Source organism: Gossypium raimondii, chromosome 11, assembly GCF_025698545.1.
Source record: "Gossypium raimondii isolate GPD5lz chromosome 11, ASM2569854v1, whole genome shotgun sequence".
In the NCBI taxonomy this organism is placed as follows: Eukaryota; Viridiplantae; Streptophyta; class Magnoliopsida; order Malvales; family Malvaceae; genus Gossypium; species Gossypium raimondii.
The window spans coordinates 141,242-155,771 of record NC_068575.1 but is presented as its reverse complement, the minus strand read 5'-3'; the positions used below and the strand labels follow the sequence as shown (position 1 = coordinate 155,771).

Sequence of the window (14,530 nt, the reverse complement as noted above, 5' to 3'; positions counted from 1 at the left end):
CCTTTATTCATAGCAGCAAAAATGAAAAAGAGAGAGGTTTTAGTGTAAATGTAAAATGAAAAAATATAAAAAATAATAAAAATAAAAAATTGTGGGGGAAGAAGAACGTGAAAAATCTCAAATTTAATGGAAATGAAAAATAAAAAAAGAAAAAGAAAAAATTGGGAGGGAAGAGAGTAGAAAAATAAAGGAAAAAGAACGTGAAAGAAAAGGGAAAAAAACGAGTGGTTTGAATATGAAGAAGAAGAGGGGAGGGGAGAGAAAGACGTGAGTTTAAGTCCGCTGAAAGCACATTATTCTCTAATTTATGGGTTGGGAAGGGACTATGGGTAATTTTAGATATTGTGTCAAAAAGAGCAGATATGACCAGAACTTATAATGAAATTATTCAAAAAAGAAAAAAAATTTTAGTTGAAGTGGTTTTTCTTTAACAAATATAATGAGAGAGGTCATAATAGTTGCGGAATTATAGTTTAGGTATTTAGTTCGACAAACAAAAATTTAGATACCTAACTAAAAAATGGTATAGTTTGAGGGTTGCTTATTCAATTAAGTCAAATGAGAATTATGATCGTAGGGCGTACACGAGACATTGGTACTCATAAATTACTCCAATTAAAAAAAAAGAATTTTATTTAGTAATTATTAAGCGAAGTTCAAACTCGAACTTAATAATACTCGACTTAAACAGGTTGCAAGCCTTATCGTGTTTTTCATTTTTAATATATATATTTTAATATTTTTAATGTTATCAAATTACGTTATTATATTTGATAGCATATATATTAGAAAAATTGAAAATCTCTTGCCTGTAGAAATCAGTGTAATATAATATGTGAATTTCAGCCCAATAAACCTGCTGAATTATTCATGGCGTCATGCACAGTATTAATATCGAATATAATTGTTCGAGCTCACTTAAATTAAAATATAAGATAACCTAAATTTATTTATATTTAATATAAATAAATAATTTAAGTTCACTTATGCGTTTTTTTAAATATATAATTTTTTATTTTTTTTATTAATTTTATTTTTTTATTTTGCTAAATTTCTAAAAATAATTTTACTATATTTTAGTATTTACATTATAGAGTATATTATGTTTAATTTTCATATGATTTAAATTTTGGGTTTGGGCGAGGACTGGCCCTTTGAAAAGTCTGCCTACTAGGCTAAGACAAAGCATCCGAACACCGTGCTACAAGTAGCCCAAGCAGCCCAAAGGTTAGGTATAAACACTCGTGTCATTTCCCAACACTATATCCAGGGTTCATGAAAAGAAAATATTCATGCTTCCTTTCTTTTATACATTTTCCCTATACTTCTTTCCTTTTGCATTGAAGAGGTTTCGCACGAATATCAAAAATCGTCGATAGCAGTGACTAATCTTTATGTCGTGAGTTAAGGGAGAAATCAAAAATTTTTTTAGAGGTCGAAATTAAATTATAATTTTTACGATGGCGCAATTTTACTATTTTAATAACCCATATCTTTATTATTTTTAAATGATTAAATCAAAATTTTATATTTTTAGGGGAACAAAAATGTAATTTTACTTTTACTAATTTAAATTTTTAAAGGGTCTAAATGAAAAATTTTCTATTTTAAGGAGGACCGGGCCCTGCCAGCCCCCTTAGTTTTGTCCCTATTGTAAGTGCTCTCCAAAAAAGTAAACGATTAACCATGAAAAATGTTTCATTTCCATGGGCGAATATCGAACCCCAACCTCATAATTAAGGAATGAGGTGAGCAATCACCACATCGCACCGCACCATATCTCATGGTTAATGTTATTCAATTGTCACTAGAGGTGTTTATAGGCTAGGTTAGGCCGGGTCTAAGCATGATATTAATATACTTTATGCTTGCCCAAACCCAACCCGACCTAAAATATGGACTTAAAATTTTGCCTAAATTCGTCTATATTTGCAAAAGTCTAACTCAAGTCTATTTTAAGCCTGCTCATATTATTTTTAATTTATTAAAAAATATATTTATATTATATTATATTAATATTTAATAATTTTATACATTTTTTATTTATTAAAATTTTTTATAGAGTCATCTTAACATTATTTTCATGTTTACATTATATTATTATTATATATTTAGTATAGATTTATTTTCTTAATGTGTTCTAAATTACATAATGTATAAAAATAACATAATATAAAATATTATAAGCTTAAATACAGACCCGGTCGGATAAGGCTCAGGCCTTGAATGTGCAAGCCCGAGCTCAACCCATATTTTAAACGGACCTAATTTTTATTTTTCGAAACTCATTTTTCGGAGCTAACATTTTTATCCATACCATCCTAAATTTTGGATGAGCCTTCGGACTTAGACGAATAATTCCACCCACCACTATATTCAACACCCTTTATTTATTTGCCAAATGAACTCTTCTTTGGGTAGTGTTTGTAGGTTTTTATATGAAATTCACTTAGGTCGAGATAAAAAAAAAGGTTTTAACTTTTTTTTTCCTTTAATAAAAGGACCAAGTTGAAATAAAAGAAAAGCAAATGCTTTGAAAGGAAAAAAGAAAGAACCTTTTGGAAAGAAATGACAACATACATAGCATCTGCAAAAGGCATAGGGGAATCTCACATGACAACGAAGACAACACATACAGCTAGTGGGCTGTTGCCCATCATTGCAAATTATGTTTTGGTCCTTATTTTGTGATTCCTGTCTTCCCACAATGCTTGAGCATGCCTGATGTAATAACAAGACCGTGACACATGGTGTGCCACGTGTATATTATGTTGATATATATAGATCAATTTTTAACTGTAGATTTTTTCAGAATTTCTAACAAAATGATAAATTTACTCTTTGACCTAGTATATAAAATTAACCTTCTCATTTTTGGAATTGAAGGGACAAAAAATAATCTGAATCGTACTACAAAGACTTTCCTGATACTTTTATATTTTATTAACATTTTTATATATTTATGAATATTTTGGGGCTGTCTGTATCTAACGATGCCTTCTGCAGATTGGTCTGAATAAATAAGTGTTGATGATGAAAGTCTCAGCTTCTGACTTTTTAATTTAATAAAAAAATATATTTTTTATTTTCCATTCACCAGAATCAAGAGTATATTCTCCACTTCAAAAATAAAAAAAGCTGTTCACACACATAATTATCATAAAATTAAAGGCTAACCCACTTGTCCATGTTGTGGCCTTTTAAGGTTAAAGGTGCAATTAAAAAATAAATTGTATTAATAAATATATTTTTTAATATATAAAAGTACAAGGTTTAATGTGTGAATGTTGAAATTGGGTAAGTTTTTTGATACTATGCATGTCCGTTTATGATCGAGGTTTAAGGTGTACGGTTGCCCCTCTCAACAATGTTACCTTCAAGTCTTGAATTTACGTTATTGAGAGTATAATGTATCTTACTATTACGCCAATCCACTTGTTGATACTCTTTCGATTTCTTCTATATATATTATCTCCGATGACAGGTCAACTTTATTTATTTATTATAAATGAGTTTTTCTATTATTATTATAGTGGATGGTATTACTATAATATTTAATTAATTAACATTTTTTTTTGTTTTCAATAATTCATTAGTTGAAGAAAACTATACATATAATAATATAACATAACATGTAATGTGGTAGGTAATCTAAATAAAAAAAATATTAAAAAGTAATAAAAAAATTCAAATCCTCACTATAAATAAAACATAAATAATTTTTATTAAAAATAATTAAATATATTTGTATTAAAACGTTCAGTAAAAGACACGTGGATCTAAGTAGGCAGAAAAGTCAAACCTACGAAAAAAACACGTGGATACAAGGTAAACACAACAATCAATGTCCGAAAAGGCGACCGACTTGGGATTTTCTGTCTTCACTTAGACATAGTCTCTTTCTGCTTTTTCTTCTTCTTCTTTTTTTTTTTTACTGTTATATTTTGATCAGTCAGTTTACGTGTACGGCTCCGCCGCAGCCTCAGCCTTGGCCACCCCGGGAAAAAAAGAGACCAAACTCAAATACCCAAGAAGCCAAAACACAATTCTCTTGCTGACACGTGGGTTTAACTCATTGGTTTAAGTGCTTAACTTCCACTCTGTCACGATTCAGTGTATGGGGGAGGAGACAAGATTGCTTGTTAGGCCGTCTGTTTAGCAGTTGATTATAAAAATAAACTATAAAAAATTCAATGGCTGTTAATGGTTTCAACAAGCTCCTTTTTTTTGTGTTAATGGGTAAATTACACTCAAGGATATCAAACTATTAGTAAATTTATGTTTTGGTCACTTAACTTCAAAAAGTTACAAAATGATTATTGAATTATTCGAAAGTTTCCATTTAAGTCATTGAACTATTAAAATTGCTGTTGTATGATCTTTTCTATTTACATTGTTTGTACTGATCAAAAGTTATTCAAACAAATTTATTCTCCGACCTCCAACACTGACCGTCAAATTGACTTGGATCTAATATATGTTTTTGTACTTGCCAATAGATACTAATTCGATATACCGATCGTCAAATCGTTACTTGGAGCTCACTAGTTAAACTTTTTTCCAAAAAAAACTTAACAACCCAGCGAATTAAATAAAAAATTTTCGAATAGTTCAGTGACTTAAATAAAAACTTTAGAATAGTTCAATAATTATTTTTTAACTTTTTAAAGTTAAGTGGTTAACATGTAAATTTACTAATAGTTTAGTAATATTTATTTATTTTTGTTAAAACCATCACTGTTTTTTTTTTTTTTTCCTTTCTTTCTCTCTCTATCGTTGTCTGCTTCATGTCTCTTATTTTGTTTTCTCCTAGTAAGGTTTCTTTTTTCTTCTTTGCTTTACTTTTTTACATCAAAAGTTAGTTACTTTCTTCGAGAAAGGTCTTTCATTTCATTTCCAAGCTTCCTCCTTGTAATGAAGTTTGACCCTGTTAGCTTATAAGCTTCTGCAAAAAAAAAAAATGTAAACTTTGACTATATTTTCTGTATTTCAATTTCAGTAGCTTTTTTGGGGAAAATTTTTTCTTGGGGTTAATGGATCCAAGGTTTGAAGGGTTTTCAGTTTTCCAGAAGGAAAACTTTAAGGAATTTCATTACCACCCATCCGAACCACCAGCTTCAAGTTTGAGACATGAAGAAGATTTGTCTGAAGATTGTGATTTTTCAGATTCAATTTTGAGATACATAAATGATATTCTCATGGAAGAAGACATGGAAGACAAATCATGTATGCTTCAAGAATCTTTAGATCTTCAAGCTGCTGAGAAATCATTTTATGATGTACTTGGTAAGAAATATCCACCTTCACCTGAACATAACAGTCGAAGTTTTGGGGACAACAATGGGGACCTGTTACAAAACCAGACACAAAGCCCTAATGTTTCTAGTATATCTCAATCATCATATAGTTCTTCTTCAATGGTTAGTTTAGATGGTATGTTGGAATCTCCAAATAGTACACTTCAAGTACCTGAATCAATTTGGCAATTTAATAAAGGGGTTGAAGAAGCTAGTAAATTTATACCATCGAATGTGGATCTATTTGGAAATTTTGAAAGTTACTCAAAAGGGAGGAAATTTTCTAATAGAGATGATGTTGCTGATGAAGATGAAAGGACTAGTAAACAAGTAGCTGTTTGTTCAGAAACAAGTGTTAGGTCAGAGATGTTGGATATGGTGTTACTTTGTAGTTCCGGTAAGCCGCCGACCCGTTTCACGGCGCTCCGTGATTCGTTACGGGATGGGATCGGTCGAAAAGTTCAACAAAAAGGCAGGGGAAAAAAACAGAGTGGGAAAAAAGAAGTAGTGGATTTAAGGACACTGCTTATTACTTGTGCACAAGCCGTTGCGGCTGGTGATCGGAACGGGACATCGAGCGAGTTATTGAAGCAAATACGACAACATTCGTCGCCGTTCGGTGACGGGAATCAACGGTTAGCTCATTACCTCGCCGAGGCACTCGAAGCACGGTTAGCCGGTACGGGTAGTCATATTTATAAGAGTCTTGTTAGTAAGAGAACTTCAGCTTATGATATTATGAAAGCTTACTTACTGTACGTTGCTGCTTGTCCTTTTAGAAAGGTTTCTCATTTCATATGTAATAAGTCTATTAATGTTGCATCAAGGAAATCAATGAGGCTTCATGTTATTGATTTTGGTATTCTGTATGGTTTTCAATGGCCTACGTTAATCGAGCGGCTTTCATTGAGGCCCGAAGGTCCTCCGAAACTTCGGATTACCGGAATCGATTTCCCGCAACCTGGGTTTAAGCCGGCTGAGAGAGTTGAGGAAACAGGGAGGCGTTTAGCAGCTTATGCTGAAGAGTTTAAAGTGCCGTTTCAGTACAAAGCAATAGCGAAGAAATGGGAGACGGTCCGACTCGAGGAACTTGAAATCGAGGAGGATGAGTTCGTTGTTGTTAACTGTTTGTATCGTGCTAAGAATTTGCTTGATGAAACCGTGGCGGTACACAGTCCGAGGAATATTGTTCTCAACTTGATACGGAAGATTAATCCGAATTTGTTCATCCATGGGATTATTAATGGTGCTTTCAATGCTCCATTCTTTGTAACACGGTTCCGAGAGGCCTTGTTTCATTTCTCATCAATGTTTGACATGCTCGACGCGATCGTGCCTCGCGAAGATTGGGAAAGGATGTTGATCGAGAGAGAGATCTTAGGCAGGGAGGCCTTGAATGCCATTGCTTGTGAGAGTTGGGAGAGAGTAGAGCGGCCGGAAACAGTCAAACAATGGCATGCACGTATCCTAAGGGCCGGTTTTCTACAACAGCCATTCCAACGGGAGATAGTCAAGGAAGCATTCGAGCGAGTCCAGACATTTTACCACAAGGATTTCGTGGTCGACGAAGATAAGCTGTGGCTGGTACAAGGGTGGAAAGGCAGAATAATCTATGCCCTTTCTGCTTGGAAACCTGCATAAGGATATCGAAAAGTTAGGTTGCGTTCCACCCGGTTCCAGAACTCGTTCGTTACTGTACATATCAACGGAGGCACACAACAAAGCCACGAGGGGTCGGTAGGGGACTAAAGAAGACAATACTTTGGATGTCTCGAGATATACGTCTCGGAACCTGAGCATTACCGGAAATCTGCAGATTTAGACAAGTGAACATATGGACAACTGATTGCAATACATAACAGGTGATGCTGTAAGAAGCAGATTATATGGAAAAAGGTACACTTTTACAAGCTTTTGTTTGTATGTTTAGCTGACTATACAGGCAACTTGAACAGGGGAAAAAAGGATTGTGATATTAACATATAACCATGTTTTCCAATTTTAACTTGTTCAAGTGGATTTTCTGTGATGAAAGCTAATATTCATACCTTTGAATACACATATTAATGGAATCACCTACAATTTTAGTCTTTCTCGCCTTATTTTGAAATTTCAGTTTTGATTCAAATGGTAGCAATTAATTTCACGAGGCTATATTTTGTTATTTTTGGAATCTTGGAGGCCCCTATATTAGGGGTCAGATTGCATTTTGCCCATTTACTCAAGAAATAGGTAAATTAGTCCTTGTACATTAGATAAAAGAGCAAACTAATTATTTCTGTTAAAAGATTCACCCATTTGTACTGTTAACAACGAGTGTGACTGATAGGGCAGCTAGAATGAGGTACATGTCTAGTTATTCTATCAGTTACGCCGGTTTTTAACAGTAGAAATAGATGAAATTTTTAATAGAAGGACCAATTTGTTCTTTGATCTAAAGTATAAGGACTAATTTGCTCATTTTTTAGTAGAGAAGGCAAAATAAAATCCGATTCCTAGTACAATGGCCTCCATGGTAATTTTACCTAATGAATGGTGTAGCGACAAATGTTTGAGTTTGATTAAAATTTCAAAATTCGAAAAATATAAAGATTATTTGCACATAGTACAAGACTGATAGTAAAATTTGACTTGACGAATTTAATTGTTTTTCAATTCAGGTTAAGATTAAAATTTTAAAATTTAGAAAGTATAAAAATAAAATGTGACCAAGACTAAATCTGTAACTTACGAATAGTACAAAGATTAAAAATAGAATTTGATTGGAAACCTAATACATCAAAACCCAGTGTATATATATATTTTATATATATAGTTTTTGTTGGTACAAGCATTTTCCAGGACATTGGGTATTTATATGCAGTAGAATCTGGGTTATTCTGCAAAGTTCCAAAGCTGGTGATGGTGAAGATTCCCACAATTGAAGCAAGATTGATTCATACAGCCATGGAAACCAAGAACCATTATCATTTATTTCTCAACATCAGTTATTGCATTTAAACATTTAGGGTGGGTTTGGATGAGCGATTGGGTGCGGTGCGGTGTATTTAGCTTACTTTTTATCTCACGTTACAGTATCGCTACAGTATCTAATCTCACCGCCACCGCTGTTTTTACACTAACTGTAGGTAAACGCACCGCCTATCCAAACTCACCCTCAGTATTTTTTACTGATTTTAGCACAGTTCTAAAGTTGAGGTTTTAAAAATTTTCAAATTCAAATCATATTCTGAGTTCATGTCATAAGCTCAATCAGCATAAAATTAAATAACGTCGAAAATTTTCACGTAAATTCATGATTTAAGAGTTTGATTGGCTGTTTAATTTGAATCTGGTTCGAACAATACAAATTGGCTCAAATAATAAAATTTAAAATGAACCAACTCTAAAACCCGATTTAAGTCTTTCCGTATTGATAATTTTAAAATATGTTTCAGCTCTAGTGTGAAAATATTCTTAAATTTTTTAATAATGTTCCATCCATCTTTCATGCATCAAATCATATAATATTATAAACAACACCTCCATTATTATATATAATATTGACATCGTGGTTAATACGATTTTTCAATTGGATTAAGACAACACTAATTAGGTAATCCAAAACAAGAGGAAGCATAGATTTAACATTAAAAGGGAAAATGAAAATTCCTCTTTTTTTATTCGTATAATAGATATATGTATATATATTATATAATGAAGATGAGAACAATGCATCTACATCATATGAACAAAGGGATGTGGACAATATGATCCCACTAGGCATTGATGGCCCTTAATCTTTTTTTCCTATAATAGAAAAAAAAGACATAAAAAACATATAACATGATCTAAGCCGTCACAGATGTTTCTACTGCAACTTGTCCTGTGTAGTTGACTTCAGATTTCATGTCCGTTTCCCATAGTTCTGGTAATGCTTGCTTGATGTTATGGATGCTTTCTAATGCATAATCTGCACCTTTAGGTCTTTGAGAAGAACCAACCTGCATAAGTTTTTGAATTAGCCATTTTGATCCATATGTTCTGAAGGGCCGGTTTTTATTTTTCGTGTGAAACTTACGAGGACGGTGTGAAGACCGACGCGTTTTCCTGCCTGGATGTTGCGTACGCTATCGTCGAAGAACAACTGCAATGAAACGAAGCAATCAGTAACATACATAGGAGGTGGGACTTAAATAGCTTGTATAGGAAGTAATCATCCTACTGTTCTTTGAGGGTTGATTTTGGCGATCTTGAGAGCTCGTTCGATGGCTGATTCTTGCGGTTTACACACGATGGGTGTCTTGGGTAATGTTACGTCGGGGTTCGGGTTCGCGAAGTGGCCGATTATGTCGAAAATTTCGGGGGTTTTAAGACTATCATTTCTTGTGACAGAAGATCCCAAGAATTCAATGTCATCTTCATCATCAGAAACTGTGTTCTTATGGATAGGATTAAGGGTTTCAAAGCAAATAATCCCTTCAAAACAGTCCTCTAATCCCAGTTTTTTAAGAGCTTTTTTAGCATGGTCCTTGTCTGCATTTGTAAAGATCTAAAGAAAACAAAACACACATTAAGTTTTGTTAGGTGACAATGTAATAAAAGTATGCAGAAGGGTACATCACTATTCACTAATCAAATACTTACAATTTTTCTAACAGGCAAACTAAGCAATAGACTCCTTAATAGAGGATCTTGTCTTAAGTTCTCATAAGGGAGTCTTCCATGAACATAACTGTTACATGGGGAAAAAAAAAGTCAAAAGATCAATCATAAAAAAGAGAGGAAAAAGAAGGGGGTTTCAATTTTTAATTTTCAAATTACCTGTGGTATTCATCATCGTCAAAGTCATAACCAATAGCCTGCAGATGAGCAAAAAGAAAGAAATTTACACATTAAATATATATTATATATGTTTTACTATATCTATGTGTAATGACAAGGATGTTAAAAAGGGTAAATAGATACCCTAAGGCCAGCCATTGTTGTCCCATAATTCTTGTACAAAGCATTGGACAATTCAACAATTTTGTCCTTTTCAATTCCAAGCTTTTCGACCATGTAATCTGCAAAAACAAAATGGGATTCATTTTTTAACATTTGGATTACAATGGAAACTTGTAAAAGAGGGGGGGGGGGGAGGGGCATCAATGCAAAACCCTTTTACCTTTGATGTTCTTTCCACATTCTCTTTGAAGACCAGAACTAACAGGATAAAGGGTATCATCAAGGTCTGCAAATTTCAATGAAAAAAATGGGTTATTCGATTCTTTTCTCAGGCACTTATTCAAACATATACAAGGTGTTTGTTAAAGTACATTATTTAGCTTACCAAATAGAAGGCAATCATATTTAGGCCTTGGAGTTAGCCTGTATTGGTTTTCATATTCCATTTTTGTATCTTGATCAAAAGGAAACCTTGAATAAATCAATGGAAATGAAGTTAATTATCACTCAAAAACCATCGATTAATAACAAAGTAAACCCCAATTTCTCCATCAAAGAAAATGGGGTTTTCATTATAGGACAAAGACTTCAATGAACAAAACCCAGAAAGGAAATGTGGGAAAACAGAGGAATTAAGCAAAAGCTGGAATGAACCAATATACCTTAAGAGTCTTAAAGAATGGCAAGAAACAGAGCAAAAACAGAGGAAACAGAGTGTAATATTGTGTTACAATGAAGAACAGAGAGGAAAGGGGGGGGGAAGAAGATGAGAAGCTAAAAGCGTTTTTATAGGCAAAGATGGTTGGCTCCTTTTTCATTATTTAAAAAAGAAAAATCAAATCTTTTTGCAAACAACAATATTTTTACCTATTTTTTAAAGAAAAAAAAATTCAAAACCGAGTTAGCTGTCCATATTAGACTGTCTTCACACGTTGTCCTAATTTTGACGGTTCCAATTTATCCTAGTTTTTTTATTATTAAGCAAAATCTAGAATTCCCCAGAATTTTGTTGCAAATGTTCGTTATATCGTCCAAAAATTATTTCATGAAATCTTCTCTTAATATCATTTTTTAATTAATTGACATATAATTTTACTAATTTTTTTATTCTAAACTATAAATCCCGAATCTAAACCTAAATCTTAATCTTAAATATCAAACTCGAACCTTGAACTTCAAACCCGAACTCGTTCAGTGTTTAGGGTTCAGAGTAAAAAATTTATCATAATTATGTGTCAATGACATTTCACTAATTGGAAAGGAATCGTAGATAATGCGGTGGAAATTGTTCTTTTCCAATTAATAATTTTCCAATTAAAAATTAAATAATTAAAATAAATTTGTTTTTCTTTTTAACTTTTTAGGTGAAAATATCACAAAATAAAGCAAAAATCTAAAACAAAAAAAAATCAAATTACAAGATGTGGAAATGCTGATTGTTAAAATTATTATTATGCCAATTTTAAAAGTTACAACGGGCTGGTAAAAAAAACAAAATCGAATAATTGAGCGATTATTTCGTAACTTTTAATAATTGAATGACCAAAAAACCTTACCAATAATTAAGTGACCACTACTGCAATTTACCTTTTTTTAATTAAAGAGAATGATTTTTCTTTTGGCATCCTCTAATGTTTATTTTGTTTCATTTTAGTCCTAATCTTTTTGGATCCTTTAAAATTTACTCTAATTAGCTTCTTTTGAATGAAAAACACTGCAATATGTGCGCCAATTCATATGTATTTAATTATCGACATGGATAACTTTTGAATAAATTATAAATTTTTTATTTTTAATTTTCATAAAATACACGTGAATGATCACACCAGTTATTAAATTATTATTCTTAAAACTTCAACAATAATTAACTCTTTCGTCTAAAAGAATAATTCGATTAAATTTAGAGTTGAAAGCCTGCATGGCAAAAATATCTATACTTATTAAAAATGGTTAAATATTCTTAATTAAATTAATAATTAAAATTAAAAACAAGACCAATAATTGCATATAATTAAAAAAAGGGTATGAAAGAAGTAAAATAAAAATCATGGAGATGTGTGTATAATTGGAGGTAATGCCGCCATTGACGTAATATGAAAAGGACTTATCCTAATACTTGTTGTTAAGTATACGAAAAGTTAGATTTAAGCATATTAATCATTGTTATGCATTATATATTAAGAAAATTGTATTTTGGTCCCTCTAAAATTTTTTTGATACATTATTGATTTTTTTAAAAATAATTTTTTAGTTTCGCCTTCGCCCTTGAATTTGACCAATTTTGTATATGATATTAGTTAAACTGTCAAATTTATTGATTTTCAGTTTAATTAATCAGTTCGGTTAGAGTTTGTGAGACCCGAATCCTATTATTTGTTGAATAAATAAATACAGTGGCAAAATAAGGGGATCTGTGGGGGTGAGAGGCCGAAGCCCGTATACTTCTACTATTTGACTTTGATTAAAACAGGGTTTTTCAATCCTTAAATAGATGTAGTCGAAACTTCTCTTGTACCATTCATGTTTTAATATTAGTGAATTCTTTCCTCTGTCCGTGGTCTTGAAAGAGTTTTCACGTAAAACCTGCGTATTCTTATTTTTCTTTTTTTATTGCTCTGTAATCATCCTATCGTCATTATAAGATTAGTATAAATAAAAGGAAGAATGATAAGAAAAGGGGATACTAAAAATAAATTAGTCCTTTCTTCCTCATTCAAAGACCTATAAATTATATGATAGATAGTTACTTACAAGGAAAAAGACATAAAGACATAGTTTTTGTGGTGGAGAGGATTGGGTCTTTTGATAGGATCATTTCTAATTTCTTTCCTCTCAATTATTTCAACCTATTTTAATTGTATGGGTGGCTCAATGTCTATGACTATGACTTATTATTATATTGTTTTTCCTTTTTATCTAAAAAATAGAATACTTTTATTATATATAAACATATATGGTATTAAAACCAATTATTGGTGATGGGTGTTTTATTTTTACCCATCAAAATCGATTTTTTTCTCGCTGCAACAAGTTATTGGTACAATGGTAAGAGTTTATGTTTATTTCGATAATCATACGCATCTTCATCTAATGGTTATCGAATTTGGGGTCTATCATGTTTATGGTTATTAAACTATTAGAGTTTGCGTTTTGATTATTCAACTTCAGAAAGTTACAAAATGGTTACTGAACTATTCGAAAGTTTTCATTTCAAGTCACTGGTATTTGAAATCATTGTTGTATGGCCTTCTCTGTCCGCACTTTCTGCACCAACCTAAAGCTCTCACCGCTGCTGTATTGACCATTAGATTGACTTGGATCTAAGATGTGTTCTTCTACTCATCAATGGGTAGTGATCCATCGTATGGTTCGTCGAATAATCCTTTGGAGTTCGCTAGTTAGACTTTTCTTTAAAAAACTTAACTCAGTAATCTAAATAAAAACTTTCGAATAGTTCAGTGACCATTTTACAACTTTTTAAAGTTAAATGACCAAAATTACTATACATAAAATTAAATATTACAAAACAACATGTTTGTCTTATAATTTTAAACATAACCCGCATAAAGTGAAACTTGAATCCAGATACTCGAAATTTAAAAACTTTAATCTCTACTAACAGTACTAAGACTTTAAGATATTTTTAAATAGTTTTGTGAATAAAAATTATAAAATTATTATTATTTAATTATTTTTCAAGTAGATGCTGGCTTGTGCTTATTTCATAAATCTTTAGGATCATTATTGTAGAATGATTGATTTCTTTTCCAAAACTATACAAATAGTTGGGTATTGCATTATATGATTTTATAGCCAATCATACAACCAATTTTCACATCAAAATCATTAATTTATTTTTAACATTACTTTTCTCAAATATTTTATAGTAATTTAATATTTTATATCATAAATATCGGTATCACGATGGAATGGATAGATACGCATCGTTTCAATCTTAAATCGATATTAAATGATCAAGATATTAAATATGTATTTAAACATGGAAATTTTGTGTTGAGTGAAAGTGTGGAGTCTTTTTTTTAAAATTTTAAGTAATGATCATTTGTGCAATATTTTTATTTAGCATTCAACTCTAGCTGTTTTGTTTATTAAGAAAATGTCAAAATTGTTTAGAAAGAAACATGTTTAATTATGTAATTAGTCCCTATACTCTGCGTAAGTTATGGGTTTAATCCATGTACCTTAGTAATGAACTAAATGATATAGCAGGTAAACTTGTTTGATTAAAATTTTCTATCAGCCTCCTACTATGTGTAAAGTTATAGATTTAATCCATATTTTTTAAT

General features: G+C 31.6%; 2 protein-coding genes across 2 annotated transcripts; one reads left to right on the top strand and one right to left on the bottom strand.

Moving 5' to 3' along the window:
• Positions 1-4,843: 4,843 nt before the first annotated feature.
• Positions 4,844-7,387, top strand: LOC105761833 (scarecrow-like protein 9). Its single transcript, XM_012579773.2, has one exon. The coding sequence runs from the start codon at positions 5,034-5,036 to the stop codon at positions 6,936-6,938; it is 1,905 nt and encodes a 634-aa protein (XP_012435227.1). The 5' UTR covers positions 4,844-5,033; the 3' UTR covers positions 6,939-7,387.
• Positions 7,388-8,926: 1,539 nt separating this feature from the next.
• On the bottom strand, positions 8,927-11,039 carry LOC105761835 (uncharacterized). The gene is made up of 9 exons (XM_012579776.2): positions 10,886-11,039; positions 10,609-10,694; positions 10,444-10,509; positions 10,245-10,342; positions 10,101-10,138; positions 9,924-10,011; positions 9,502-9,828; positions 9,358-9,423; positions 8,927-9,280 (listed from the first exon to the last, which is right to left on the bottom strand). The coding sequence occupies exons 2-9, from the start codon at positions 10,667-10,669 to the stop codon at positions 9,128-9,130; spliced, it is 897 nt and encodes a 298-aa protein (XP_012435230.1). The 5' UTR covers positions 10,670-10,694; positions 10,886-11,039; the 3' UTR covers positions 8,927-9,127.
• Positions 11,040-14,530: the final 3,491 nt, after the last annotated feature.